The sequence below is a fragment of the Leiobunum rupestre genome, chromosome 4 (assembly GCF_980474605.1).
Source record: "Leiobunum rupestre chromosome 4, qqLeiRupe1.1.hap1, whole genome shotgun sequence".
Taxonomy (NCBI): Eukaryota; Metazoa; Arthropoda; class Arachnida; order Opiliones; family Sclerosomatidae; genus Leiobunum; species Leiobunum rupestre.
This window is the reverse complement of record NC_143387.1, coordinates 37,452,751-37,479,463: the sequence shown is the minus strand read 5'-3', so window position 1 is coordinate 37,479,463 and position 26,713 is coordinate 37,452,751. Positions and strand designations below refer to the sequence as shown.

At 41.6% G+C, this 26,713-nt stretch overlaps 2 protein-coding genes across 4 annotated transcripts in view; both read left to right on the top strand.

Moving 5' to 3' along the window:
• Positions 1-2,254, top strand: part of LOC149947642 (uncharacterized) — a 36,335-nt gene extending 34,081 nt beyond the window's left edge. For both annotated transcript variants that reach the window (XM_090172453.1, XM_090172452.1), the window contains exon 11: positions 714-2,254. In XM_090172453.1, the coding sequence (XP_090028579.1) occupies positions 714-940 (227 nt within the window). In that variant the 3' untranslated portion in view covers positions 941-2,254. The remainder of the gene's footprint in view (positions 1-713) is intronic.
• A 296-nt stretch (positions 2,255-2,550) lies between these two features.
• Positions 2,551-4,899, top strand: LOC149947641 (uncharacterized). 2 transcript variants are annotated; one of them, XM_090172897.1, is made up of 2 exons: positions 2,551-2,862; positions 3,003-4,899. In XM_090172897.1, exon 2 carries the CDS (start codon positions 3,114-3,116, stop codon positions 4,809-4,811), a length of 1,698 nt encoding a protein of 565 aa, XP_090029023.1. In that variant the 5' UTR covers positions 2,551-2,862; positions 3,003-3,113; the 3' UTR covers positions 4,812-4,899. The 2 variants fall into 2 exon arrangements, with proteins under 2 accessions (XP_090029023.1, XP_090029022.1); XM_090172896.1 differs by having other exon boundaries at positions 2,916-4,899.
• The last annotated feature ends 21,814 nt before the right edge of the window (positions 4,900-26,713 follow it).

The following is a 26,713-nucleotide window of genomic DNA, read 5'->3' as shown; positions in this document are numbered from 1 at the left end:
GTTCAACACTTAAATGGAATTTAACCGCGTAAACCGGTCGCGGGAAGACGGAACGATGACAGGTTATAGTCGCCCTACTGGCGTCCTCGCTGCGTATTCTTCGCTTGGCCCCTGGCGTTTAAGCGTGACCCGAAAGTTTAAGTCGCGAATGACTGCGACATACTCCTTAAAAACTGGAAAAATTCCTTCAATTCTGTGACTCCGGACGGGTTGGCCCCTAATGTTTTCTGTAATAAATATATTTAATTAAAATACTAAAGGTGTATCGAGGGTTCTTTGGGTCTATGGGACAAATAAGATTTTTGCTTTTATTATAAAACAATAGAATAGCTAGATCTACCTAAAACGTCGTAAATAAACAACAAACAACGTACACGTTTTTTAATGTATGAAATCGTAAATTACGTTGCTACACAAAGAGTAGTTGTAATTTATGTAAAAAATTTCAAAATTAATAATTTTCACTTAATTTATAAGTAGAAACTACATATTGTCTCAAATTACTGGAAATAATATTTTTTGAAAGCTATATTCGGAGAAATATTCAGAATTTAAAAAAAAGTTGCGTCTAAATGCTAGACCAAAATTGTCAACGTGTAATTTGTAGCTTATTTTAAGCAAACCTATCCATATTGTATTGTATCGCGTCTTGTTTTAACATTTAGCCGTTTACGTACCATAGTGACTAATTCGCAAATAAAAATTCCTTTTAGATTCGAGCAGTCCTCTGCTTGTTCCTGGCCGTGGCTTGTGTTTTTCGAGACCAATCTTTTACATTCTGTCTTCCGTCGCCGGGGTCCTTCAACTGGTCCTGCTCGGTTCCTGTATCCTGCTCTTATTAATCGGCAGGAAATCGAGGCGAAAGGCCGACTCGACCTCCAACATTGACAGTAGCCGAGCATCCATTTCTAGTAAATCCCAATTATTCAGAAGGTCGTAAGTCAAACCCCTCCCTCGAGAACCTTTCACCCCTCGAAGACACGTCGGCGAACGAGAAAAACGTCTTTCGAATCACCGTTTATTTCCGCGGCCGGTGAATCATCGCCAAACGAGACGTGGCGATAAAAATAAAGCTCATGAACTTCTTAGTGCAGTGAATGAAGCCCACAGTTTAATCAAATTATCAACTTCACATTTTTGGTATAATTGTGATCTGTAAACATAACGATTGCGTGAAAGTTATTCATTTAAAACCTGTATGTCCTAAGAGTCACCTTTTTGTACATTGTTTTTTAAGGTCTTTCGCGCTATAGGCTAATCAGCTCGTGTTCTATTCGTTGTACGATTTTTCGGTTATTTAAATTATTTTACGAAATAAATAACGAAAATGTCATATTCATTCGCGTTAAAGTTAAATTTAATTTGATAACATTGTGGCCCCAATAATGATAGATATACTCTTAGAATTCTGAAATATTTGTAGATGTATTCTTTAAAGACATATAAGAATATTTATTCTTATAAACTACGTACTACATTTTTTTTACTACGTACTACAATTTTTTTTTCAATCCCATTTACATTATTTAAAAGAAATTTTTCAACATTACCGCGAAACAAACGCGGGTATAAATTTTTATACTGTTATTAAATGTTCAATTATACTGAACACCACAATAAAGTTCATCCGTATTTGTGTATCTGTATCTACATAATCTGTTGCATATGGTAGAGAAAAAAGCATTGCAAAGCTCTACCGAAAGACAATAACGTAAAACATTTAAGTATCTAGATACTTTCTTTAAAATCAATAATGTTGAGCACTAGGTTCTGGAAAATTGTTCAGTAAAATATAACTCGACGAAGAAGACTTATCGCTAATGCGCTGACTAATTTATTTTGTTTTACGGAAAATATCGCGCTAATCTTTAAACACGACACTTTTTACGAACACCATCTCAATCATAATGGACCAATTTCCAAATTTGGCGCTGAGCACCAACAATTTTATACTATTTTTAAGTTATTTATTTATGTACAATTGTTGTTTGTCCGGGAATGCATCGAAAATAGCATCTTTTTATTATTCATCTATTTTTTAGTGCACGGCTCAAAATGTCGCGCGGACGCAATCAAGGCTTATGAGGCAGCTATTGTTTTATACAATTTATTTTAAAACACCCAATCGTAAGACATATTATAAGTGTGTCTTTATTTAGTAACGAAAAAACCAAGTTTTATTAATGGTGATAATTATTGTTTTTTTTTTCTAAACCATTAAATGTGATTGTTTTTGTTGATGGTTTTGTAGATTACACGAAAAATTAAAAGAATTTCATTGACGAAACAGGAGTGCCATCTGTTGGTATACAACCTAACTCGAAAATTTTAATCAATATTTTAAATTTACACGTTTAGAGCGTACCTATCTTTTATTTTACCAATAACAATTTAATTTTCATATAAGTTAATTTAAAAATAAATAAAATAATAAAATTATAGTATTTTCGTTCGAAAATAGGTAGCAGCACTTTACAGTGACTTTCGTTATCGGGATGCGGCATTATTCTGGTTCTGTACGCATAGTCTACAGGAAACTACAGCATTTCTGTTGAAACGCGGCTTATCGTGTAGTTTGACGATATTTTGGTGTTATTTGTACTGGATGCTCTTATAAACGATAAGATATCCTTATAGCTAGCGGATTCTAGGGCGTAGCGTTGGCCTTAATGAATTATCGAACGACAACAGTACGAAATTGCGCTTTATAGAGACCCGGCCCTATTTACTTTAGTTCTCCCTCTCCACGTTGCAAGGCTTAGCAATAAACAATATCTGTAAAATGTGACGTTTCTTTATTAGATATATATTTTTAATATCGCATCTAAATTGTACAGTATCCGCCTCTAATTAAATATTCAGGTAATTCTAGTCAGAATGAAATAATTGTGATCTAAAATAATATTTTATAGCAGAGGGAAAATTAGGTCAAGTTTGGAATGTATACGTTCGCATAATTTACCCAGGCTTTAACTTTCCTTATTTTTGAATTAACCAATCAGCGACGGAGTTCGAATTTCGGTTACAGTTTCACGCATTTGGTCAGGGGTTAACGGCGCTAACTGTTGAAGAAAATATCGTTCCTCGGACAACGTCAGAGTAAGTTCGTAAACATGGATATGGGAATGTTCTACAACGACCGTTTGAAAAGGAATAGATGTTCAACTATAATGGACGGTTTGAGAATTGCCAGAGAAAGTGGAGAAACGTGCGACATCGTTCTAATTGTCGAAGGCGAGCGGTTCAACGCTCATAAGTGCGTTTTGATTTCGAACAGTGACTATTTTCGAGCTATGCTCACTAGCGTATTTGAAGAATCAAAGAAGAATGAAATTGAACTTCCAAACGTATCAAAAGTTGGTTTTAAAGTAGTTTTAAATTACATGTACGGCGAGAGGATCGATTTCGAAAACGTCACCTGCGAAGAAGTATGCAGCGCTTTTCAAATAGCCGACATGTTTTGCTTAGACTCCTACTTAGTCGAATGCCAGGATTACGTGCAGAACGTCAAGGACCTTAGCACGTACGTTTTCGCCGTCGAGTTGGGTTTCGCCGACGTCGTGGAGGACATGAAATCCCGCGTTTTTCGCCAACTGGTTCCGAAAAACCTTTTAAAAAAACCGGCGGAAGACGACATGAAGTTGGTTCCGTTCGAACTCGTTCGTGACTGTTTGAAACTGTTCCAACAGCCGGAGGAAACTCCGAAGTACGGGGTTATCAACGCCGGGTACGCCGAATATCTGTCGAGCGATAAGTCTCTGGTGGCCAGGCTCGAAGGTTTAATCTCTTGGATGAAAACGCATCCGGACGAAGACACCGAGAAATATCTTTCGTTGGTGGAACTCGCGGAAATTCAGAACATTCCAGACTTTGTCGTCGAAGAGAGATTAGAAAATCTTTGTTCCAATTGCGTCGACGCTTTTAAAACGAACTTCAACCATATTTTGAACGGAATTTCGGACATGAAACTCAGGACGACTTTGATCGCCGTCGACGGGTTTTCCGTGGAAATCGCGGACTATGACTTCGAAAATAAAAGATGGAGGCTGTTCGGTCTGCGTTTGGCGATTCAGGTTGCACACACGGCGGCTAATGGTGATCACGTTTATCTCGTCGGCCACAACGAACTAGTAGTTTATAACACCAAATCGCAGTCCATTTGCGCGAAACAGCAGCTACCGCTTCTAGGCGAAGAGTTTCACGTTGTCAAGGCATTCGCCACCGAAGGCCTCTTGTATCTTTACGGTCGAGACACCAAGAAGAAAAACGTAGTAATTGCTACTTTCGACAACGCAACGTGCGAATTTAAAAGGCACAATCTGAACGAAACATTCTTAGAGTATTGGCACCCCGCTTTGACCGTGTACGAGGAATGCGTCGTGTTCAAGAACGGACAACAGATATTTAAGTTCAACCCCAAAACGAATAAGGTTCGGCCCATGAATCGGATATGTAAAATAAGCCTGGAGAATAATCCCCTTCTGTCTGTGATCGGCGAAGACGTCTTCGTGTTCATCCACATCGGGTCTTACGTCAAAAATCCTTCCGAATCGAACTACCAGCCAATACCGATAGTCGAACAACCTTTCGAATCTCTACGTTCTATATCCTTGTGTTCTACGGAGAACGAATTGATTTTAGCCATGTACAAAACGAAATATCGCCAAAAACTTAAAATCTTACGATACACTGGTAGCGAATTTAAAACTATCGGGTTTCTACCTCCTCATTTCCTATTAAAGAACAGCAAAGTGGATGTAATAATCAGAGCTGAATCTCCAAAACTAATCGTAGACGATCGACCTTTATAGTCGCTAATGAATTTAGCTAGTTTTATTTTTGTACGAAACTTTAATTTGTTCACCGAATAATTAAATAAAAGTCATCCGATATCGATAATTATTTCGTTTAATAATAACTAATTCAAGGCTGCACAAACTTTACTTACGCTTAGAATTTCCATAACCATAAAGATACTTTTGTACATTTAGATAAAAAAGCAGTATCAAATTAGCGTCTGAATAAATTTTTTTTTCTCGGTCTTTTCGACCTCTCTTTTTGGCCGCCCGCTAGTCGACCATTACCTGGAACCAGCGGTGGGAGGTCTAGGCTCGGGTCTTTGGTCCCAGAATATGGAGAATGGGGGTTAAGTGGGGTAAACTCAACATGAACGCGCCCAGCAAAATTCCCAAAAAAAGAGTGTATAGGCTTCGAGCATAGGAAATATAGCGCCATCTGCCTTGAAATCAGTCAACTAATCATGTGAAGAAATAGCAGAGGACTTCATATTTCTAGGATTTTCGGTTGAAACTTTCATCTGTTGTGCCACGGCAAAATTCGATCGCGCGCGATCGAAGTAGGCCGTGGTCGTGCAGAAACTCGGGTCAGTAGGCGCATAGAAATCTCATAGGTAACTAGAATGCTGCCGCCTACGGCCGAGCTTGACGGCAGTTCGCCTTGAACCTTCAGCCAATGAAAGGCCGTAGAGTGGTTCCGCCAAGGAGGATAATAATCCTCCTTGGATCCGCTACTATAGCGGGAGATAGATGACGTCATTCTCTCTGGTGACATTAAATTCTTGGCAGAACCACTCTTTGAGCTCTGATTGGCTGAGATCTGGCTATCGTCTGCCACAGCCTTTGGCCCATTTGCCAGTTACACGGCAGCATTCTAGTTACCTATGAGATTTCTATGAGTAGGCGGCGATACTTATGACCAAAATTTAAACTACGCACGAAGCCTATAGGTATATTTTTATTTCATTTTCTATTGACGTGATATATCTCTGCTGGTTCTAATTTTTTCAGTGATGATTGCTAGAATACATTTCTAATCTGGGACTAATTATGATAAATAAAATTAATGAACTATTTCCTTACTACGCTTTTAACATATTAATTTATATAATAAGATTTTATACTTGCTTTATACCCCTCGCTTCGATAGTTCGACATTTTTGGTGTGTAGACACTGCGCTGCCAGGCATAAAAAAGATAGCAGTGTTGTCAGATTCAAATAATTTTGCTTGAAATATACCAAAAACGGCCTACTTTCGTACATAGAAATCGGAGGGTACTACTAACCATGCTGGATTTGTCACCTGTCCGGGCTAGGGCGACGCTGGCGTAGAGCCCTATGATGATAGACCTCCGGTGGTATGGTCTCTGTTACTAGGTACACCGGGCTATAAATTCTGACACACTGCCATATGTATCTGCCTTTAATTGTATGGGCATTGGTCACGTAGTGGCAACCTGCGATAAGCAGAAAAAAACAAATTTATTATCTTTGTGGTTCTGAGGAACATGGGTATGAAGATTGTACCAATGCCATTAGAGGCTGCGTGAACTGTGCCCAAAGTAACCGGGATAAAAAGACAAATTTCAACTTGGAGCACTCCTCCCTGGACAACCTCTGTCCACTTTACATGAGGGAACTGCAATTTTTGCGATCAAGAACCAACTTTAACTCTTAGCCTGATGGACACTACCATCAAACTGGTCCAGGTGAACCTTGTCAAGGGGAGGATTGCCACATCTAGTCTTCGGCAAACTTTCCAAGAGGGCGGTGTTGATATCGCAATTATTCAGGAACCTCATGTGGTGGACAAGAGGGTCGCGGGTCTCCCGCTTCCGGCCAGGGTGGTGTGTTCCGACGCGAACCCGAAAACCGCTATTGCCATCATCAATTCGCAATTTCAGGTCATTAATCTTCTAAATGAGGATTATATGACCATTGTAGGGTTAAAGGCGGGGGTGCTCTCATTCTTGGTGTTCTCCATCTATATACCTCCTCCCCCGTCGGAGGTCTTGGAAGAACACCTGAATAACATTTCAGAGCATATTCGCAAGTACGCGGGGTGGAATATTATAATTGGTGGTGATTTCAATTCCCATCATACTCTCTGGGGCTCGAGGGACAATTGTCCTAGAGGTGCTGCTTGCGTTGATTTCGTGGAGTCCATGGATCTGGTCCTGCTTAATGACCCGGGTTCGGATCCAACCTTTTCAAGTACGAATGGCAATAGTTGGATAGATTTAACTCTTTCAACTTTAAATTTCTTTAATATGATCACTGGTTGGGAAGTCTCTGATGACATTACCAACAGTGATCATAATTATATCTTCTTTGAAATTTCAACGACTATTGCCATTCAGAGCAATATAATTATTAACTTGAAGGATCTGGACTTGGATCGCTTTCGCGACCGGATCAGTATGCCTCTTGGGACTCTTAGTCAGGTAGCACTTGAAACTAGGGATCAGATCAATGGTGTTGCTTCCTCTATTGAGGACATTTTCCATGACGCTAGTAAGTATAGCTTTAAACGAAAGCCAACTACTAAGACATATAACTCGGCTCCCTGGTGGAACGAGGGTCTTAGTACGAAGTGAAAATTAGTACGTACAGCGCGGAAACGTATGCAGGTAACTATGGATCCTTTGGTGAGGGAACGCTACAAACAAGACTACTTGACTCTCCAGCGAGAGTACAAGAGCCTTATCAGTTCCTCTAAGTTGGAGTCTTGGCAGAATTTTTGCTCTTCTGTGTCGAGGGAGGATCCTTACTCGCTTCCTTATAAATTGGCAACCGGCAAGGCCAAACGTAAAAATGCTGTCTCCACTGTGGAGAGAGAGGATGGCACGCTGACAGAGGGACTCACTGAAACATATGAAACTATTCTAAATTCTCTTTTTAAGGACGACTCGCCTGAAGATGACCTTGAAGTACACAAGGAAATCCGAGAGTCAGTCAAAACTCCTTACGTCGAGTCAGACGATGTAGAGTTTAAAGAAGAGGAAGTACTCGATGTCATTGATTCCTTCAAAAGGGGTAAAGCCCCGGGTTTCGATGGCATCACTATCGATTTTTTTAGGATTATGTTCTTGGTCTGTCCCTTGGTTTTCGTGCGCCTCTACAATGCATGTTTGACTCTTGGTCACTTTCCAAAAATTTGGAAGGTGGCTAGGATTGCATTGATTTATAAGGAGGGGAGAGATAGGCGGAATGCTAGGTCATACCGTCCGATCTCCTTACTATCAGTAGTGGGTAAGGTTCTTGATAAACTCTTGTCAAGAAGACTGTACCACTCTCTTCATAAGAGAGGTCTAATGAACTCAGCCCAATATGGGTTCAAACATTGCCGATCTACGACGCATGCTTTATATAACATCATCGAGAATGTTAAGCATAATAAAGAGAATGGTCTGCACTCCAGTCTAATCTCTCTTGACATATAGGGGGCCTTTGACAATGTCTGGGTTCCGGGTGTTCTGTCGAGACTTCAACAGGTTGCTTGCCCGAAAAATCTGTACTACTTGTACAAGAGCTTTCTATGCAACAGAGTCGCTTCAATTGATATAGGCGGTAGTGTTCTTAGTAAGTCGCTCACCAAGGGGTGCCCACAGGGTTCTTGTAGCGGACCCCTACTCTTCAATTTAGTGATGGATGGCGCTCTGAGTCGGGTTTACCCGGCTGCGAGTGCTATTCAGGCCTTTGCGGATGATCTACAGGCGATGGTCTGGAGTTCTTCAAGACGTGGTCTTGAGGTCCTCGGTAACGAAGTTCTGAATACTCTCAATAGTTGGAGCACAATTTATAAGTTGAAGTTTTGTGCAAAGAAGACCGTTGCTATCACCTTTGCTAAGACAAAGGTGATGGAGCGGCCCCCAATTTTTTCTCTCAACAACGAGAGAATCCTTAATGTCAAGACTGTTAAGGTCTTGGGCGTTACCTTGGACCAAACTTTATGTTTCTTGCCTCACTTAGAGGAGGTTAAGAACAGGGTTATTCGTCTTGTTCAGTCCATTGCCTGCTTTGCAAAGGTCGAGTGCCTTGAGAGTGGTATATAAAGGTTGTATTGAGCGTATTGTCACCTACGGTGCTGGCGCATGGTGGCGCGAGGCGGAGAATTCTTTAATGATTCGAAAGCTCAGGTCAATCCAACGAATAGCAGCTCTTAGAGTCTGCTCTGCTTATCGTACTATCTCTACCGATGCGTTATTGGTAATAACCAACTTAACCCCAATAGAATACATTGTAAGTGAGGAAGCAACCATCTTTAGGTCTTTTTACCAACAGATGGGAGCTAAACACTGTGATTACAATGATGTAGGTGGTAATTTTCTGTACCCGAGTGACCCTTGGATCGGTCATCCAGCCTCTCGTGTAGAGATTTATCGTGGAGACGCTCTTCCCACTAATGCAGGACTAGAGATCTTTTCCGATGGTTTGGAACTGGCGACCTCACGATGAAGAGGTAGCTATCTTTTCTGATAGTCTATCTTCTCTACCCTAATGGTATGTCTGCAAATATTAGGGATTTTATTCTTAATCATGGCGCCAAAGTCACCCTTAATTGGGTTAAAGCACACAGTGGCATTTTGGGTAGGATTAAAATTATTTTGAGGGGCATTACCAAGAGGTATTGGAAGAGAAGTTGGAGCGACAGCACTAAGGGCATTGTTACTAGGAATTTTATTCCTAGAGTGGGCGACAATGGGGTCAACCCTAACCACTTCTCAATGGTCACATCGTAGGTCACGGTGAATTTAAGAGGGGAGCGGGGAGGGGGGCAGAATAACCTAGTGTGTGGAATTGGTGCACATAGCGTAGAGCCTTCACACCAAGCACGCCAAGGGAAAAAACGAAAAATATATACACAAAAATCCAACGAAAAATTGAAAAGAAAAAAATGCACAATAAAACTATAAAACACAACCGAGTAAAATTCACAATGAATGTCAGAAACTAGTTCTCAGATCCGAATGGCACATCGAAGGATGACGCAGGTGGCAACCTGCTTGAGGACTCCATCCAAAGAAACAGGAAGATGCCTCTTGTGGAGAGCGGTGTTGAGACACAGCCGTGGTGCAAGCTGGTCGGGGCAGTCGAAGAGAATGTGCTCCACAGTGTCAACCGCCCCGCACTTCGAACAACTGTCTGTGGGAGACCGGTTGAATCGAAAAACTAGCGTCTTCGTCGGAAGGCGGTTGCAGCCGAGATGCGCCAAAAGAGTGTCATTGCGTCGAGTAAGCTGGAGACGTATGATTTCGCGTGAACCCGGATTTGGCTTCGCGCGATGGAGATCATACGCGGACGCATGAGTCCTCCAGGAATCCGCACAGGACCTTGCTGCACACTGACTTCAGTTTGGAGAGCGTCGCGGGGAGGAAGAAATCCACCTTAGATGGCCGTGGAAGACCGGTGACTCCCGCTAGTCCATCCGCCGTTTCGTTGCCCTCCACCCCTACGTGAGCCGGGCACCACAGGAGCGTCAACGAGTAAGGGTACTTGTCGCAGAGGTCTTGAATTGCTGTGACCACCGGGTCAGTAGAGCGCTTATGGAGCATGATGAGGGCACTCATAGAATCCGAGCAGACGACCACCGAGCAGTGAAGATGAGCTGATGCGTAGGAAAGAGCTAGTTGTATGGCGAGTAGCTCGATCCAGTTGATGGGATGACCGGAATCGACATAGGAACGAGCTCCAACCCCTAAAGATGGAATTGCGAAAGCGGCGCCGGCGATTCCCGAGTCCGAAGCAAGAGAACCGTCAGTATAGATAATGGTCGCATCCTTGGCGAGAGTGTCAAGCGTCGCGAGGAAAGATTGCGTCTGCGCGTCAGAGCAGAGGTCACTAGCTTTACGAGAATGCAACCAGGAGATGACCTTCACCGTGGGTGGTTCCCAAGGAGGAGATGGTGTGGGTGGGATTTGACTCCTGGAGGTATGAAAGAGCCAGGAAAGATTGTGCTCCCTGGTTAAGTGCAACGCACGAAGCAGGAAAGGGAGCCGGTCCGGTGTGAGGACTTCCAAAGTGGCGAGATTGTCGCGGAGGAGAGTGGGGTAAAATTCTGGCGTGTCCGCTGCTCCACATGGCGCTAGAGTGTGAAAGTCCAGGATAAAACGACGAACGCTCAAAGAAGGAATTGCCGCCTCCGCTTCAATAAGAACTATGGATGAGGAGCCCGGGACTCGAAGAGCAGCGTTCTGTACTTTATCCCAAGTGGCCATAAGGTAAAAGGGACGTTATACATGGTCGGCGGTCTTTCCTGCCGGTAATGCTGATCCGGACCGAGTGTTGGCTAGGGGTGAATATCTGCTCCGATGGACTGAGCCTGGCGCTCGGCAACTGCTGATTGATCCGTTCCGACCGTGGCCCCAAGTGAGATGAGCATGCGGGGACGCTTACCACTTTTAAACCACCAAACCTGGGACCATACCTGAGTCAATTGGGTTATTTCTCCAACTGTCTCGTTATTTTTCTCGAGTGAGCTTCTTAAAAAGAGCCCTTTCGCGATTGTAGACCACTTGGTCCAGAGAATGCCCAGAGCGTCTAGCTCGTTGACGAACCGCAAAGATTTTTTTGCCCTGGTCGACACAATCAACGTCCCACCAAGGGGGCTGACAAGGAGCTGTGGCACCGCCAACCCGCTTAACCGGAATCGTGGCCATCGCTGTTTGATGTAGAAGAGATTCCGCAGATTGAACAGTCAGGTTATCTGATCCGAGAGAGTCATCCAGGAGTATCCGGAAAAGTTTCCAGTCAGCGTCAGGGTAGTGCCAATGGGCTGGACCTGGTTGACGAGTCGCCCAAGTAGATTGGCAGATGATCGCTGGTTCCGTGGTGCAAAATTGACCATGGAAGATGAATAGCCAGTTTGGGCCGTTAGGTGGGTTGCGCGTGGGTTCGCCATGTTGTCATGGGCTTCTAACCAACTCTGAATGACACAAAGGATGTTATAGGCGTTGAAGATAGAACCGGGGTGGTGGCGTCCCTGGGGTCATAGATGTTGTAGATGGTGAACCAGCCAACCGAAGAGCGAATCCTCAAGGCTGAAGCCTCGCCAGCGCAGGCTGGGGTGGAGAGACGGATTACCGGAAGGGACTTGTCTACCAGTGTCGCAACGCCACCCTGGAATCCGGAAGCCGAGGGACCAGGAGGAATCCGGTCCTCGCGAATGGGTTCGTAGTAGTCGAAATGTAAATCGACGGAATCCGTTGGCGTGAGAAAAGTTTCTTGTAGCGCGATAATTGTTGGGTATAAGTCACCGAAGAGGTCGTTAATGTCCGGTAGACGAGCGCGTACACCATTGACATTCCATTACAGGATGCTAGTCATCTCCAGTCCATTGCAGTATGCTAGTCATCTCCAGTAGCTAAGGGGGCAATTGCTCCTGAATTAGAGCATCGAGACTCCAGGAGAACGTCGGAATGCTGAGTTTCTTCACAAAGCCTTTGGTAAGAGAAGCAGCGAGAATTTTTAAAGCCGATCTCGTGTTATGATTGTTGGTCTGTTTGTCCTGAAGCATTTCGAGAGCAAGCATGATTCGTGGGGGACGGGGCAATTTTGAATTTGGAAGGGCCATGGCCCCCACCAAAAAGGGTCTGGCAGACTTCGTGTGTAACTGTGGACCTACAGGCCGGGGCAATGTGCCCATAACGCCTGCACCTGTAGCATTGTAATGGGTGTTGAGTGTACTCCATAACTGCGAAGATCATGCCATAGCAAAAATTCTTCCTTGGGACGGACTCTTTTGTGTGTTAGTGCGGCCACCGAGGTGACGGACGGACTTGAAAGCTTGGTGCCCAGAATTTAAAGCCTCCTCAATGTCGCTTTTAGATGGCAATTTCAACACGCCAAAGTTGCCAAAGCCTACCTGGTGGAAATGACGAACAAAAATATCATCTTCGTACTTTCTATACAGTGCGGCGAAAAAGGGCGTTTTTGTTGAAAACTGTTTGGATGAGCACCAGAAATTTTAAAACCTGCGAAAAGGCGAAAAACCGGCGAAAACCGTTGAAAAAGGCGACATTTGCGGCGATAACATTTTTCGATATTTACTGTACAATTGAATTCCTTTTTTTGACTTTATCTAAATGTTTTTATTTTATTTAAAAAACAAATAATTACCTTTTGTTAAAAATAAATATTTTGCCTAAATCTATGATTGGAAATAAAGAGAAGAAACGTGCAGTGATACTAAAGGAAATTAAGGTAAATCTATGGGTGGGAAATAGGCGTTTCAATAAATCATCCTCCAAGGACAATCGCCAAGAAGTAATAATTCCGAGAGCCAGGACCTGCTACTAATTCGTCCATGGGGACACTAAAGGAAATTAAGGTAAATCTATGGGGGAAAATAGACGCTTCAATAAATCATCCTCCAAGGAAATCGCTAAGATGAAATATTTCCGAGAGCCAGGACCTGCAAGTCACTGTTTATATAAAATAATAGAAATTTGTTTACCTTCACGGCAGCCACAAGCGTTCTCTTTTAACCTGGTAGCTTTTTTGACCTATTAAGGCTTGCCAAAAACACAACGTTCTGTCTAGGAGGATGGAAATACTGGAGGGGAAATATGGGATTCCTAGGCCTGGCAACATGGGGAATTCGGACATAAGATACTAGAGACACCTAGCGGACACCGTAGTCAAAATTTCGTCCGCGTGTTCGTTGGGACTTGGTTAGAAATGCGTGCAGGTTTTGAAATCGCGTTAAAGATTTATTTATATTGCCTTTAAATTAAATAAACATCTCCGAAATTAGTTTCGTAGAATCCAGGTAGAATATTCGTGTTTCAACTTGTACAAAAAACCGTTGTGAACAGAATGAAAAGTAGGCCAAATTTATATTGACAAAAAATTCCGCCTATTTTTACGATGGCGCTACGCTCGTATGTCCGAAATTGTATAGCTCTCGCGTTGCCGAAGCTAAAACAGAAAGTCCGTGATCAAGGGGTGATTATTCCTCGTTTTGGTTTGTCTCTCCGTCAGAAAATCAAGAGCTCCTCTAGTCGCAGTCGCGTGTGACGTAGTTGGATCCCTTCTTCGAAGCGCCTACGATCTAGACACAATAATGAGGCGGCTTACAATCTCAAAACCATGTATAAACTATGTCTGTCATTTTAAAAACTTCAATCGTTTTTATAAGAATTTAGGACTATAAAGGAACTTATGGCACACCGTTCAGGACAAAATTCAACCAAAAATATTTATATATTTTTTGTAAATATAAAGGTGTTTTTAAAATATAAAGGCGTTTTTGAAATATAAATTACTTTTCAAAATATAAGGCGAATTCGTCTAAGACATTCGAGGCCAGTTTAAGAAATGTACTACCTACCTGGAAGGTACAAACGCACTATAGTAACACATACCTCACAGGCAGTGGCGTAAACAAGGGGGATTTCCGTGTCACCACCCCCATTAGGCCTACGTTTGACTGTACTAAATTGTCACCCCTCCTCGACCCCCTTTGACGAATTTATGACTACGCCATTGCTTACAGCCTACAAGGATAGTTTTTTATGTTTATTTCCTGCAACTATGTATTAGGAGACAGCAAATAAACCAAAACTTTCTCCTACAATGCAGGAAAAATGGAGTACACCCTAAATCATTTCTCCTAAGCATACCAATGGAAAAAGGACAAAACCAGAGACCCTATATTTTAAAAACACCTTTATATTTTAAAAGCATCTTTATGTTTTAAAAACGACTTTATATTTTAAAAACAGCTTTATATTTAAAAAAATACCCCTATATTTACAAAAAATCTATTTTTTTATTGAGTTTTGTCCTGAACAGCGTGCCATAGGAACTCTTATTTATTTACATCTAAATAATCCAAAGTTATATTTTCATAAAAACACTTTAATATAGACTAATCCAAAAATAGTTCTCAAGTATAGAAATATTTATCACACAGGCATGTAAAATGATAAAACACCTTTCAATTAAATTATTAATACTAGTTATATTAACACTTTTAATAATTTATACATTCAGTAACTATATAACTTAGTGTGATACAGTTGTTAACAATAGCAGTAATTAATGAAATTATAGATTTTTACTTTTAAGTATTTTAAAGTATATTAATTATACATATTCAAAATTTACATTAACAATCAACTAGAACTTTAATTACCAATTTTATAATATAACACCTTAAATTTAAAATTTTAACATTAGCAGAAATCTATACATTCCTGTTACTTTAGTAAATTTTAAATTTTTACATATTTAAACTTTAAATAACACGCTACTAATACTTTATCACTTTCTTTATACTATATTTCATTTCTTGTTCTTTTTTGAAGGAATGGCAGTGGGTATTCAGAGCCTCTTTGTATTGGGTTCATCAATTCTACTCTCAGATCTCTTGGATAATCTTCTTCATAGAAATGTCCTGAGCAAATCCTTGCATATTTCACATTTATTTTGTCTTGGGAACGTCCACAAGCGGTTATCCATTTTTGCCTTATAATTATTTGAGATGGGAATCGATGGTATGACAAATTCTTCTTTCGGGTGCCAATTAAGGAATTATTGCACCCGAGAACCGAGCATTTTAATCCGTGCATTACTGTATTATGTTGAGTTCATGACAACTTGACAAGCCTTTATTAACAAAATTCAAAATAACCGCCTTTAAAAAATTAAAAGTTAAGCCTCGGCTATAAAATTAATGGTTTAAAATAGTCAAAAATACTATTATTATATAACTATACCATTTAACACTAGTAAAAATTTAATACTATAATGGATCTAATTTATGGGTAAACGATTAATGCTTACCTGAATTTTAATCCACAAAGGAATTTTATAAAAAGGCAGACGCGGCCTGCCAGCCGAAGAGGAATGTTTACAGTCAGCGCTCTCCCTCTCGGCTGTCTTCCCACCGCGGAGTTTCTGAGGTACGCGACGCGACGCCTGTTTATTTTCGTTGTAGATCGTTCGCTGGGATCCAGCTACGTCACACACCGGGAAAACACCGTGTTTTCCCCCCGTTTTCTTCTCAGTAGATATCTCTATTCCCGACCCCGCGTTATAAACTAACCTTATAATACACAGTATTTTTACCAACCTTGGTCCGTGATGGGGGAATACAAATTTATGTTCCAGGTACGCAGTATTATATTCCTAGGTTCTGTTTACAGGTTAAAAGCACCATATAAAAAATTCCTTGTGTGTCCTGGCCATAGAAATCTCATAGGTAACTAGAATGCTGCCGTGTAACTGGCAAATGTACCAATCGCCGTGGCAGACGATAGCCAGATGTCAGCCAATCAGAGCTCAAAGAGTGGTTCTGCCAAGAATTTAATGTCACCAGAGAGAATGACGTCACCTATCTCCCGCTATAGTAGCGGAACCAAGGAGGATTATTATCCTCCTTGGCCGAACCACTCTACGGCCTCTCATTGACTGAAGGTTCAAGACGAACTGGCGACAAGCTCGGCCGTAGGCGGCAGCATTCTAGTTACCTATGAGATTTCTATGATTCCACCCATTGAATTGGGAATAATACTGCTAGAATTACAATTACGATTTCGGTTGCCATGGTTACGCGGGACCTTTTCTGATAAGACTGAACGAAATTCATCTTTATAATTAGGCGGTAGCGCCATCTATATTTTGTAAAGTTATATGGCTAAAAATAAATAATTATTAGCTAACTCACCGTAACTTGAGTTAAAAAGGATCGTGTTGACAGAATAAAATTATTTTTAAACAACTTCAAAGGTTTGTTTGTTACGAGTAATCATAAATTTCATTTTCGCATCAGATCCACGAAAAAATTCAATTGCAATATAGTTTCCACCACTAAAGACAGATGCCGCCACGGTAGAACGATAAAGTCGATAAAGCCTCCTTATCGAACGAAATTGGTTCCGCGCCAGCCAGATTTAATTGTACCTCTATTTATTCCTACCACAATGATTCCACCCTGTACTAAAGCCGGCTTAAGGTTTTGGTTTTACTTTTGTTTTTACCGCTGCTACTGTGACAGCCGAGCCTTATCGCGAAAACAATTTGCAAATCGGATTACTTTCGTCGTGTATGTAAAAGTGGCGTGGCGTAATAGTCTAAACGAGAACTGAGGATTATTAAAAATGAGTTTAGAAGGTTCTAAAGAAATAAGTGACAGTTTGAAACTACGCGGGACGCGATGTTGTTCGATAATGGATTCCCTTGTGAAAGACAGAGAGAGCAATGAAACTTGCGACGTGGTTGTGATAGTAGAAAATCAACGAATCGAAGCTCATAAAAACGTTTTGGTTTCTTGCAGTGAGTATTTCCGGGCCATGTTCACCGGCGGATTTCAAGAAAGTGAGAAAGGGCTCGTTGCTTTAAAAGACATTTCAAAGCGAGAATTCAATTGGCTTCTGGATTTCATGTACGGTAATGAATGCAAATTTGAAAACAAGTCCTCCGAAGAAATATTGGCGGCGCTTGACTTGGCTGATATGTTTTGCCTCGACATGTTTACGTTGGAATGCGCGGCGTTCGTCAAGAACTGGCGTACGTACGAAAAATTTGGCGTGTCGTACGTCCTCGCGAAAAAGCTTCTAATGACAGAGGTGGAGAATGAGCTTAAGCGTCACGTATTCCGTCAAATGGTTCCAACAGATTTGTTGAAGTATAAAGAAGATTTAAATATGGAAAACGTATCTTACAATCTTTTGTTTGAAACCCTAAATATGTTTGAAAACGTGGAGCATATTTCCGTTTCGGATATTGGATTATTAAAACCGGCCGAAAATCTCCTGAGTATAGCGTCAGCGAAAAAGAGATTGGAAGGGATCCTCACTTGGATAGCTTTTCACCCTTGCGAGAATGATGAAGACTATTTGTCACTTATGGCCAATTCGGGCATAGAAGGACTTCCTGATTTCGAAGTGGGAAACGCTATTAGTAACGCCTTGGCCCTTAACAAGGACAAAGACTTTGAATTAGCAGCCATAGTCGTGAACAAAAAATTGTCAAAGATTGCAAACGAAGTCTCGGCTTTAAAGATACGCGCTACCATTGTAGAAGTTGTCGGATACACTGTTAAAGTTGCCGATTATCATTATGACGATCAACGATGGAACGAATTTTCTTTTCACGTTGGAATAAAAATTAGGCATACTTGCGCATCAGGTGATGTAGTATACCTCTTGGGAGACAACGACTTGATCACCTACGATATGAAGGTCAAATCTTTGTCGTCGAAACAGAAGGTTCCTTTATTAGACGACAAGTTTGAATGTTCCAAAGTTTTTGCCGAGAAAGATACTCTATATTTGTACGGAAAAAACACCCAGAGCCAAAATGTTATTTTGGGCCAATATGACGTAAAAAACCGTAATTTGACCATGCGGGAGCAGAAAATTGCTTACGGTAGTAGTTACCACCCGGCTCTTACAGTGACTAATGGTGTAATTTATTTCAAGAATAATTACTCCATTCACAAATACGATCTTAAGAACAATACTCTTGAATTCGCTTGCTCTACAAATCCCAACTATGATAATCTAACCATTTTAACGGTCGATAATGATATTTTTATGTTCACAAAGAGTGGAACGTACATGAAAAATTCATTCAAAGGAATTGCTTGTCCGCAAGCTAAGCCCTTAACCAAACTGATCTCTGAATACGAAAAAACATCGATGTGTTCTTCAAATAGTTGTATTGTAGTAGCTCAATACCACGTTGCATTTGAAGGACACACGAGACTATTGCACCGACCACATCAACATGAAAGTTTCAAGTACCTAGCCGTTATTCCATACCAAAAAATGATCGAAAACCCAAACGCCAATTTCATTTTAAGACAAGACAACTAAAATTTTTGTGTATTCAAAATCTGAACCAAAATATTCAAATGATATATTTTTATTGAATAAAATTACTTCGCGTAAAGGCTATTGACAACCTGAAAGATTCAGGTAGCTGGCCTCTATTCCATACCAGAAAGTGGTGGAAAACCCAAATTGTATTTTGAGACAAGACAACTAAAATTTTTGTGTATTCAAAATCTGAACCTAAATATTCAAATGTTATATTTTTATTGAATAAAATTACTTCGCGTAAAGGCTATTGTCAACCTGAAAGATTCAGGTAGCTGGCCTCTATTCCATACCAGAAAGTGGTGGAAAACCCAAATTGTATTTTGAGACAAGACAACTAATATTTTTGTGTATTCAAAATCTGAACCTAAATATTCAAATGTAAAATTTTTAATGAATAAAACTACTTTGCGTAAAGGCTATTGTCAAGCTGAAAGATTCATGTAGCTGGCCTCTATTCCATACCAGAAAATGGTGGAAAAATATATAATATAATAATAATAATAATATATTTGTTTGTAAACGATAAGATATCCTTATAGCTAGAGGATTCTAGGGCGTAGCGTTGGCCCTTATGAATTATCGAACGACGAAAGGACGAAATTGCGCTTTATAGAGACCCGGCCCTATTTACTTTAGTTCTCCCTCTCCACGTTGCAAGGCTTAGCAATAAACAATATTTGTAAACAGGGCCGGATTTAAAGGTGTGGAGGCCTGGGGCAACATAGGAGTGGAGGCCCCCTAATTATCTTTCAACCAAGTTAAAAAAAATTAAGTGTTTAAATAATTTATTGCAGAACCAATCAAATTATAATTTTAACAAATTACAAATGGAGCTTTGCAAACCTTTTTCGGCGAAAAATCATTGATGATTTCGGTAAAATCCAGCTCTCGGAGTAAATCACTTTCAATGCTAAGTAGAGATAACTTTGATAAGCGCTTTTGTTTCGTCGTAGTTCGTAGCCTATTTCTTATGAGTTTCATTTTGGAAAATGAACGCTCTCCAGTGCAATTCGACACCATTATAACCAAGTACATTCTTGTTATTTCAATGTTTGGGAATGTAGCTCTGAAATTTTGATTTTCAAGAATTTGATAGTAGAACAACTCCCTAGATTGGTCTTTTTTATAGTCCTTTTTGTAAAACTCTATCAACGATACAAATTAAACCAACTCATTACCAAGACTAGGTTCTAAATCGTCTTTGTAAACTTTTACCAATTTTACTGCTGCAGCATGCAAATTTGAAGCGTTCATCCCCTCTAACGAGGAGACTACCCGAGGTGATAATCACCGATTTAGTTGAAACTAGGTGGGTATGGTAACATGAAATTTCACCAAGGGAAAAATTGCAATGGGCATTAGTTTTGCCATGGCAACCGAAAATGTTTTTGACAACACAGTATGTATATTTTCTCATTGAAAATAACATGGGAATCTGAGCACTTCTGTGAAAAATTTTAAAAACATTTCAAATTTCAAAACCAAAAAAAATAGATCAAAATTGACAAATGAAATGAAATTTATGATATTTTGATGAATTTTGGTCAATTTGATCAAAATATGTAAAAATTGACCAATTGTTATTTTCAATGGGACAATATACAGACTGTGTTGTCAAAAACATTTTCGGTTGCTATGGAAAAACTAATGCCCATTGCAACTTTTCCCGTGGTGAAATTTCATGTTACCATAAGGTCTACATACCCACCTAGTTTCAACAAAATCGGTGAATATCACCTCGGGTAGTCTCCTCGTAAGTGATTAAGAAATCCGAATGTAGTACGTACAGAATCGTGCAATCTTTCAGTAAGAGAAACACATAGCTGATCAATCAATTTTACAGACTGTAAAACGTGACGTTTCTTTATTAGATATTTATTATTAATATCGCTTCTAAATTGTGCAGTATCCGCCTCTAATTAAATATTAAGGTAATTCTAGTCAGAATGAAATAATTGTGATCTAAAATAATATTTTATAGCAGAGGGAAAATTAAATCAAGTTTGGAATGTTTAAGTTTGCATAATTTACCCACGCTTTAACTTTCCTTATTTTTGAACTAACCAATCAGCGACGGAGTTCGAATTTCGGTTACAGTTTCACGCATTTGGTCAGGGGTTAATGGCGCTAACTGTTAAAGAGCAAGTACGGCGAGAGGATCGATTTCGAAAACGTCACCTGCGAAGAAGTATGCAGCGCTTTTCAAATAGCCGACATGTTTTGCTTAGACTCCTACTTAGTCGAATGCCAGGAGTACGTCCAGAACGTCAAGGACCTTAGCACGTACGTTTTCGCCGTTGAGTTGGGTTTCGCCGACGTCGTGAATGATATGAAATCCCGCGTTTTTCGCCAACTGGTTCCGAAAAACATTTTAAAAAAACCGGTGGACGACGACATTAAGTTGGTTCCGTTTGAACTGGTTCGTGACTGTTTGAAATTATTCCAACAGCCGGAGTTTATTACACTAAATCGCAGTCCATTTGCGCGAAACAGCAGCTACCGCTTCTAGGCGAAGAGTTTCACGTTGTCAAGGCATTCGCCACCGAAGGCCTCTCGTATCTTTACGGTCGAGACATCAAGGAGAACAAGTCGGCCCAGGCCGTAATATTAGTTCCACATCAGTGTATTCGAGTGGGCAAACCCATACACCCTTAGTAGACACAGGTAGGCAAACCAATACAAAAGCTGTCGAGGCCTTGTGATTTCCTATCGTTCGATATATAAAATACCATCCTAAGTTGAAGGATTAAAACTTGGCATGGCAGAAAATAATATTATGTCCATTTTATTAGAAAATGGTAGGGATGTGACCGATTCGACGTAATATTCGTATATCTATAGCAAATAATTCAGTATTGTTTCTTACGTTAGTAAATTCTAACTACGCAGCTTTATCAAATAAGAATGTTTCACTAAATTATATAACAGTTATACGTCTAGAAAATTAAAACGTAATATTTACAATACGAAAAGATAAAAATTGTAATACTAGAAACCAAAACAACCGGATGCGCGCGCACACCCGGTCTCGTGTATTTTGTAGTAGTGCTTCCTCATAGTGTGCGACTGTACGAAAAAATTCACCGGTATAGTCAGAAAAATTCCCCGACGCCGATAACGAAAACATTTTCCTCCCAAAAGAAGTTTTGATGCCAGTACCAATTTCAAGATTTTTTTTCTATAGTGCGCGACAGCCTGCACCCCGCTTTGACCGTGTACGAGGAATGCGTCGTGTTCAAGAACGGACAACAGATATTTAAGTTCAACCCCAAAACGAATAAGGTTCGGCCCATGAACGAATTGATTTTAGCCATGTAAAAAACGAAATATCGCCCAAAACTTAAAATCTTACGCTACACTGGTAGCGAGTTTAAAACTATCGGGTTTCTACCTCCTCATTTCCTATTAAAGAACAGCAAAGTGGATGTAATAATCAGAGCTGAATCACCAAAACTATTTTTCTATTTTATTTTCTATTTACGAAAAAATTAGAACCAGCTGAGATATATCTCAGCTGCTTCTAATTTTTTCAGTGATGATTGCTAGTATAAATTTCGAATCTGGGACTAATTATGATAAATAAAATTAATGAACTATTCCCTTACTACGCTTTTATCATATTAATTTATATAATAAGACTTAATACCCCTCGATAGTCCGCTATTTTTGGTGTGCAGACACAGCGCTGCCAGGCATAAAAAAATACCTAGCTGGCTGAAAAATATAGCAGTGTTGTCAGATTCAAATTATTTTGTTTGAAATATACAAAAAACAACCTACTATCGAAATTGGAGAAATAACTTTATAATAATAAATAAATTTATATGCTTTCGTATTTATAATAATATTTTGCGGCGTAGTATCGACTAGGACTATTCCCTAATAATTTTATTAATTCTTAATAATTAATAAAATGACGAACTTGTTGGGAAATAAGGTTTATAAAAATGGTCTCCTTTGGATCAGGGTATCATAACTTTTGATTGTTCACCTTCTTGTAATTTTAACGAAGTAGAGGGTGAAACAATTCTGAAAATTTAATTTCGACTGTAAGTGCAACGGGGGGGGGGGTCACATCCAGAGGCGGATACATAAAAAACTCAAGGGGGGGGGGGCGCTATATGCCCCTGCATATGTATCCGCCATTGGTCACGTAAGAGGGGAGCGGGGGGGGGGGGCAGAACAACCAAGTGTGGGGAATTGATGCATATAGCGTAGAGCCTTCACGCCAAGCGCGCCAAGGGAATGGAATGTCAGAAACTAGTTCTCAGATCCGAATGGGACGTAGAAGAATGACGCAGGAGGCAGAGACGTCAACCGCCTTAAGGACCCCATCCAAAGAACAGTAAGATGCATCTTGTGGAGAGCTGTGTTGAGACACAGCCGTGGTGCAAGATAGTCGGGGCAGTCGAAGAGAATGTGCTCCACAGCGTCAACCGCACCACACTTCGAACAACTGTTTGTGGGAGACAGGTTGAATCGAAAAGTAGCGTCTTCGTCGGAAGGCGGTTGCAGCCGAGATGCGCCAAAAGAGTGTCATTGCGTCGAGTAAGCTGGAGACGTATGATTTCGCGTGAACCCGGATTTGGCTTCGCGCGATGGAGATCATACGCGGACGCATGAGTCCTCCAGGAATCCGCACAGGACCTTGCTGCACACTGACTTCAGTTTGGAGAGCGTCGCGGGGAGGAAGAAATCCACCTTAGATGGCCGTGGAAGACCGGTGACTCCCGCTAGTCCATCCGCCGTTTCGTTGCCCTCCACCCCTACGTGAGCCGGGCACCACAGGAGCGTCAACGAGTAAGGGTACTTGTCGCAGAGGTCTTGAATTGCTGTGACCACCGGGTCAGTAGAGCGCTTATGGAGCATGATGAGGGCACTCATAGAATCCGAGCAGACGACCACCGAGCAGTGAAGATGAGCTGATGCGTAGGAAAGAGCTAGTTGTATGGCGAGTAGCTCGATCCTGTTGATGGGATGACCGGAATCGACATAGGAACGAGCTCCAACCCCTAGAGATGGAATTGCGAAAGCGGCGCCGGCGATTCCCGAGTCCGAAGCAAGAGAACCGTCAGTATAGATAATGGTCGCATCCTTGGCGAGAGTGTCAAGCGTTGCGAGGAAAGATTGCCTTAGCGCGTCCGAGCAGAGGTCGCCTTTTCGAGAATGCAACCAGCGGGAGATGACCTTCACAGTGGGTGGTTCCCAAGGAGGAGATGGTGTGGGTGGGATATGACTCTTGGAGGTATGAAAGATTTTGCTCCCTGGTTAAGTGCCACGCACGAAGCAGCCAAGGGAGCCGCCCCGGTGCGAAGATGGTCGCGGAGAAGAGTGGGGTAAAATTCTGGCGTATCGGCTGCTCTACATGGCGCTAGAGTGTGAAAACTCGGAACTACTCCTTCCGCGTTGAGTTTGCAAGTTCTCTCTCCACTGGTTTAAGGGGTTTTTCCCCGAGTTCTTCGGTTTCCCCTTCCACAAAAACTTGTCGAGGTTAACGGTAATAGTAAGTGTAGGGAGCTGTTGGCTCGCGTTGAATGAAGGGCTTGCCACCATCCTCCTACGCATTGTAACCCGGCCACCTGAATTAATGGCTTTAAAAGTCGCTTGATGACTTAGCCCTAAGTTGGTGCCTAGGGTATTAGCCTAGCACATTATTTTAAGTCCAGGATAAAACGACGAACGCTCAAAGGCGGAATTGCCGACTCCGCTTCCATAAGAACTATGGGCGAGGAGCGCGGGACTCCCAGGATGATTAGAAGAACAGCGTTCTGTACTTTATAAAAAATGCCAGAAGGGTGGCGGAAGCGGACGCATAGAGTGGGCTGGAATGGTCCAACCTGGATCGGATGAGGTGGGTGTGCAGGAGCCGTAAAACCCCCCTACTCGCTACCCAACTGGTTGCCGAGATAGTACACAGGAGGTTAAGACGCTTTAGTGGAAATGTAGCAAGGGCCTCAACGTGAGGTTTCCACGTGAGACGGTCGCCAAATATGATGCCGAGGTACCGGTACGTCCTGAGAGTGAGACCTCTCGGGATAGTTTTTTGTTTTGGTGAAGAGCAAATAATCGCATTTGAGGCGTTGAAAGTTGAGGCCCCAGCTGGAACCGTACTCCGAGATATTATCAAGCGCTATCTGAAATTGAGTCATACAGATTTTCAAGCGCCGGTCCACACTTCCAACTTGCAATATAATCTGCCTGTTCACCGTGATCTACCAAGCTCTGACACATTTGAGGGATCTCGTCCAACATAACGTCGAAGAGAATGGGGCTGATAGAGCTGCCCTGAGGGACTCCCCTTTTGACTGGATATATGTCAGAAAGCTCCCCATTAACTCTGACCTGGAAGAGTTAATGAGAAAATCCTCCACCCAACGAAGATTTCCGGACATACCCGAACTTTGTAGCTTGTAGAGCAGTGCTTGATGGTGGACACTGCCGAAGGCATTCATTAAGTCGAGGAACACTGCAAGACAGTGTTGGTTCTTGGCCAAAGCGCTTTGAGCAGCTGTGGCAAGACGATTGTTCCGCGGGGAGGATATGATGAATAATTGAGTCCACTCAATTAATAATTAGATTTCCTAAATATTGTATAGGGCTAGGCCAACTTGTTTACCAAAGGTGTCACACCTGGGTCGCCAGCCTAGTGGGGTGTGCTCGGGCTCACCCCGTTTCTAACCCCAGTGGCAATAACATTTCAAGAAGGGTCTCGAAGTTACGTAACCGTAAGATACTTATTATCTGAATATTTCTAGGCCCAATCCAAATCGTATTATTAGATTTCACTTTTCAGGCATGCTTCCGTTATTTAATTTTACTTAATATTGTGTTAATAATTTTCACCATGCTTAGTTAAATTTTGTTTAATATCTTAAATCGAGATCCTTCTCTTCACTTCCCATACATTTATTATTATTAATTTGATTATTTAGAATTTTTCTAGCAGACTCCACTAAGCTGGTGGCCTTTAAGATCTGAGAACTGTAACTAGCTGAAACGGCTACAAGGACACCGTTTTGGTTCAATAACAAAACTAAACGGCCAAGAACCAATTCATCATAGATTTTCCCAGGTTTGGGAGCAAGGAGATGTCGCGGTAATAGGCTGCATCCATTGCGGGCTTCCCAGGTTTCAAAATGGGATGCAGAATAGAGTGCTTCCACCGAGTGGGCATGACGCCTTTCGCCCAAAGATTGTTGTAGAGCACTAGGAGGTCCTACGAAACGCTGGTGTCATGTTCTATATGATTAGGTTAGAAACGTTGTCGATCCCCTGGGAGGTAATGCGAAGGCCAGTGATGAAATCATATAGCTCCGTTTCCGTAAATGAGACGTTATTCCTGGTCGGCGGTCTTTCCAGAAAAGGTTCCTGCCGGTAATGCTGATCCGGACCGAGTGTTGGCTGGGGGTGAATATCTGCTCCGGCGGACCAAGCCAGGCGCTCGGCAACTGCTGATTGATCCGTTACGACCGTGGCCCCATGTTGAAGTGAGATTAGGCTGCGGGGACGCTTACCACTTTTAATAAACCTGGAACCATACCTGAGTCAATGGGGTGTGCGCATGGAGCTAGCTGCAGTAATTTCTCCAACTGTCTCGTTTCTTTTCTCGAGTGAGCTTCTTAAAAAGAGCCCTTTCGCGATTGTAGGCCACTTGGTCCAGAGAATGCCCAGAGTGTCTAGCTCGGCGACGAGCCGCAGTGACTTTTTTTGCCCTGATCGGCACAATCAACGTCCCACCAAGAGGGCTGACGAGTAACTGTGGCACCGCCACCCCGCTTAACCGGAATCGTGGCTATCGCTGTTTGATGTAGAAGAGATGCCGCCGATTGGACAGTCAGGTTATCTGATCCGAGAGAGTCATCCAGGAGGACCCGGAAAAGTTTCTAGTCAGCGGCAGGGTAGTGCCAATGGGCTGGACCTGGTGGACCGCTAGTGACGTGTGACGAGTCAGCCAAGTAGATTGGCTAGAGTTCTTAAATTACCGTAATTTAGGAAATCAGTAAATTACCCCGTAATTTTCTTTTTTTAAAGTTTTTTTTACGATTAAAACAAAGAATACAAAGAATAAACGCTTTTATTGGTTATTA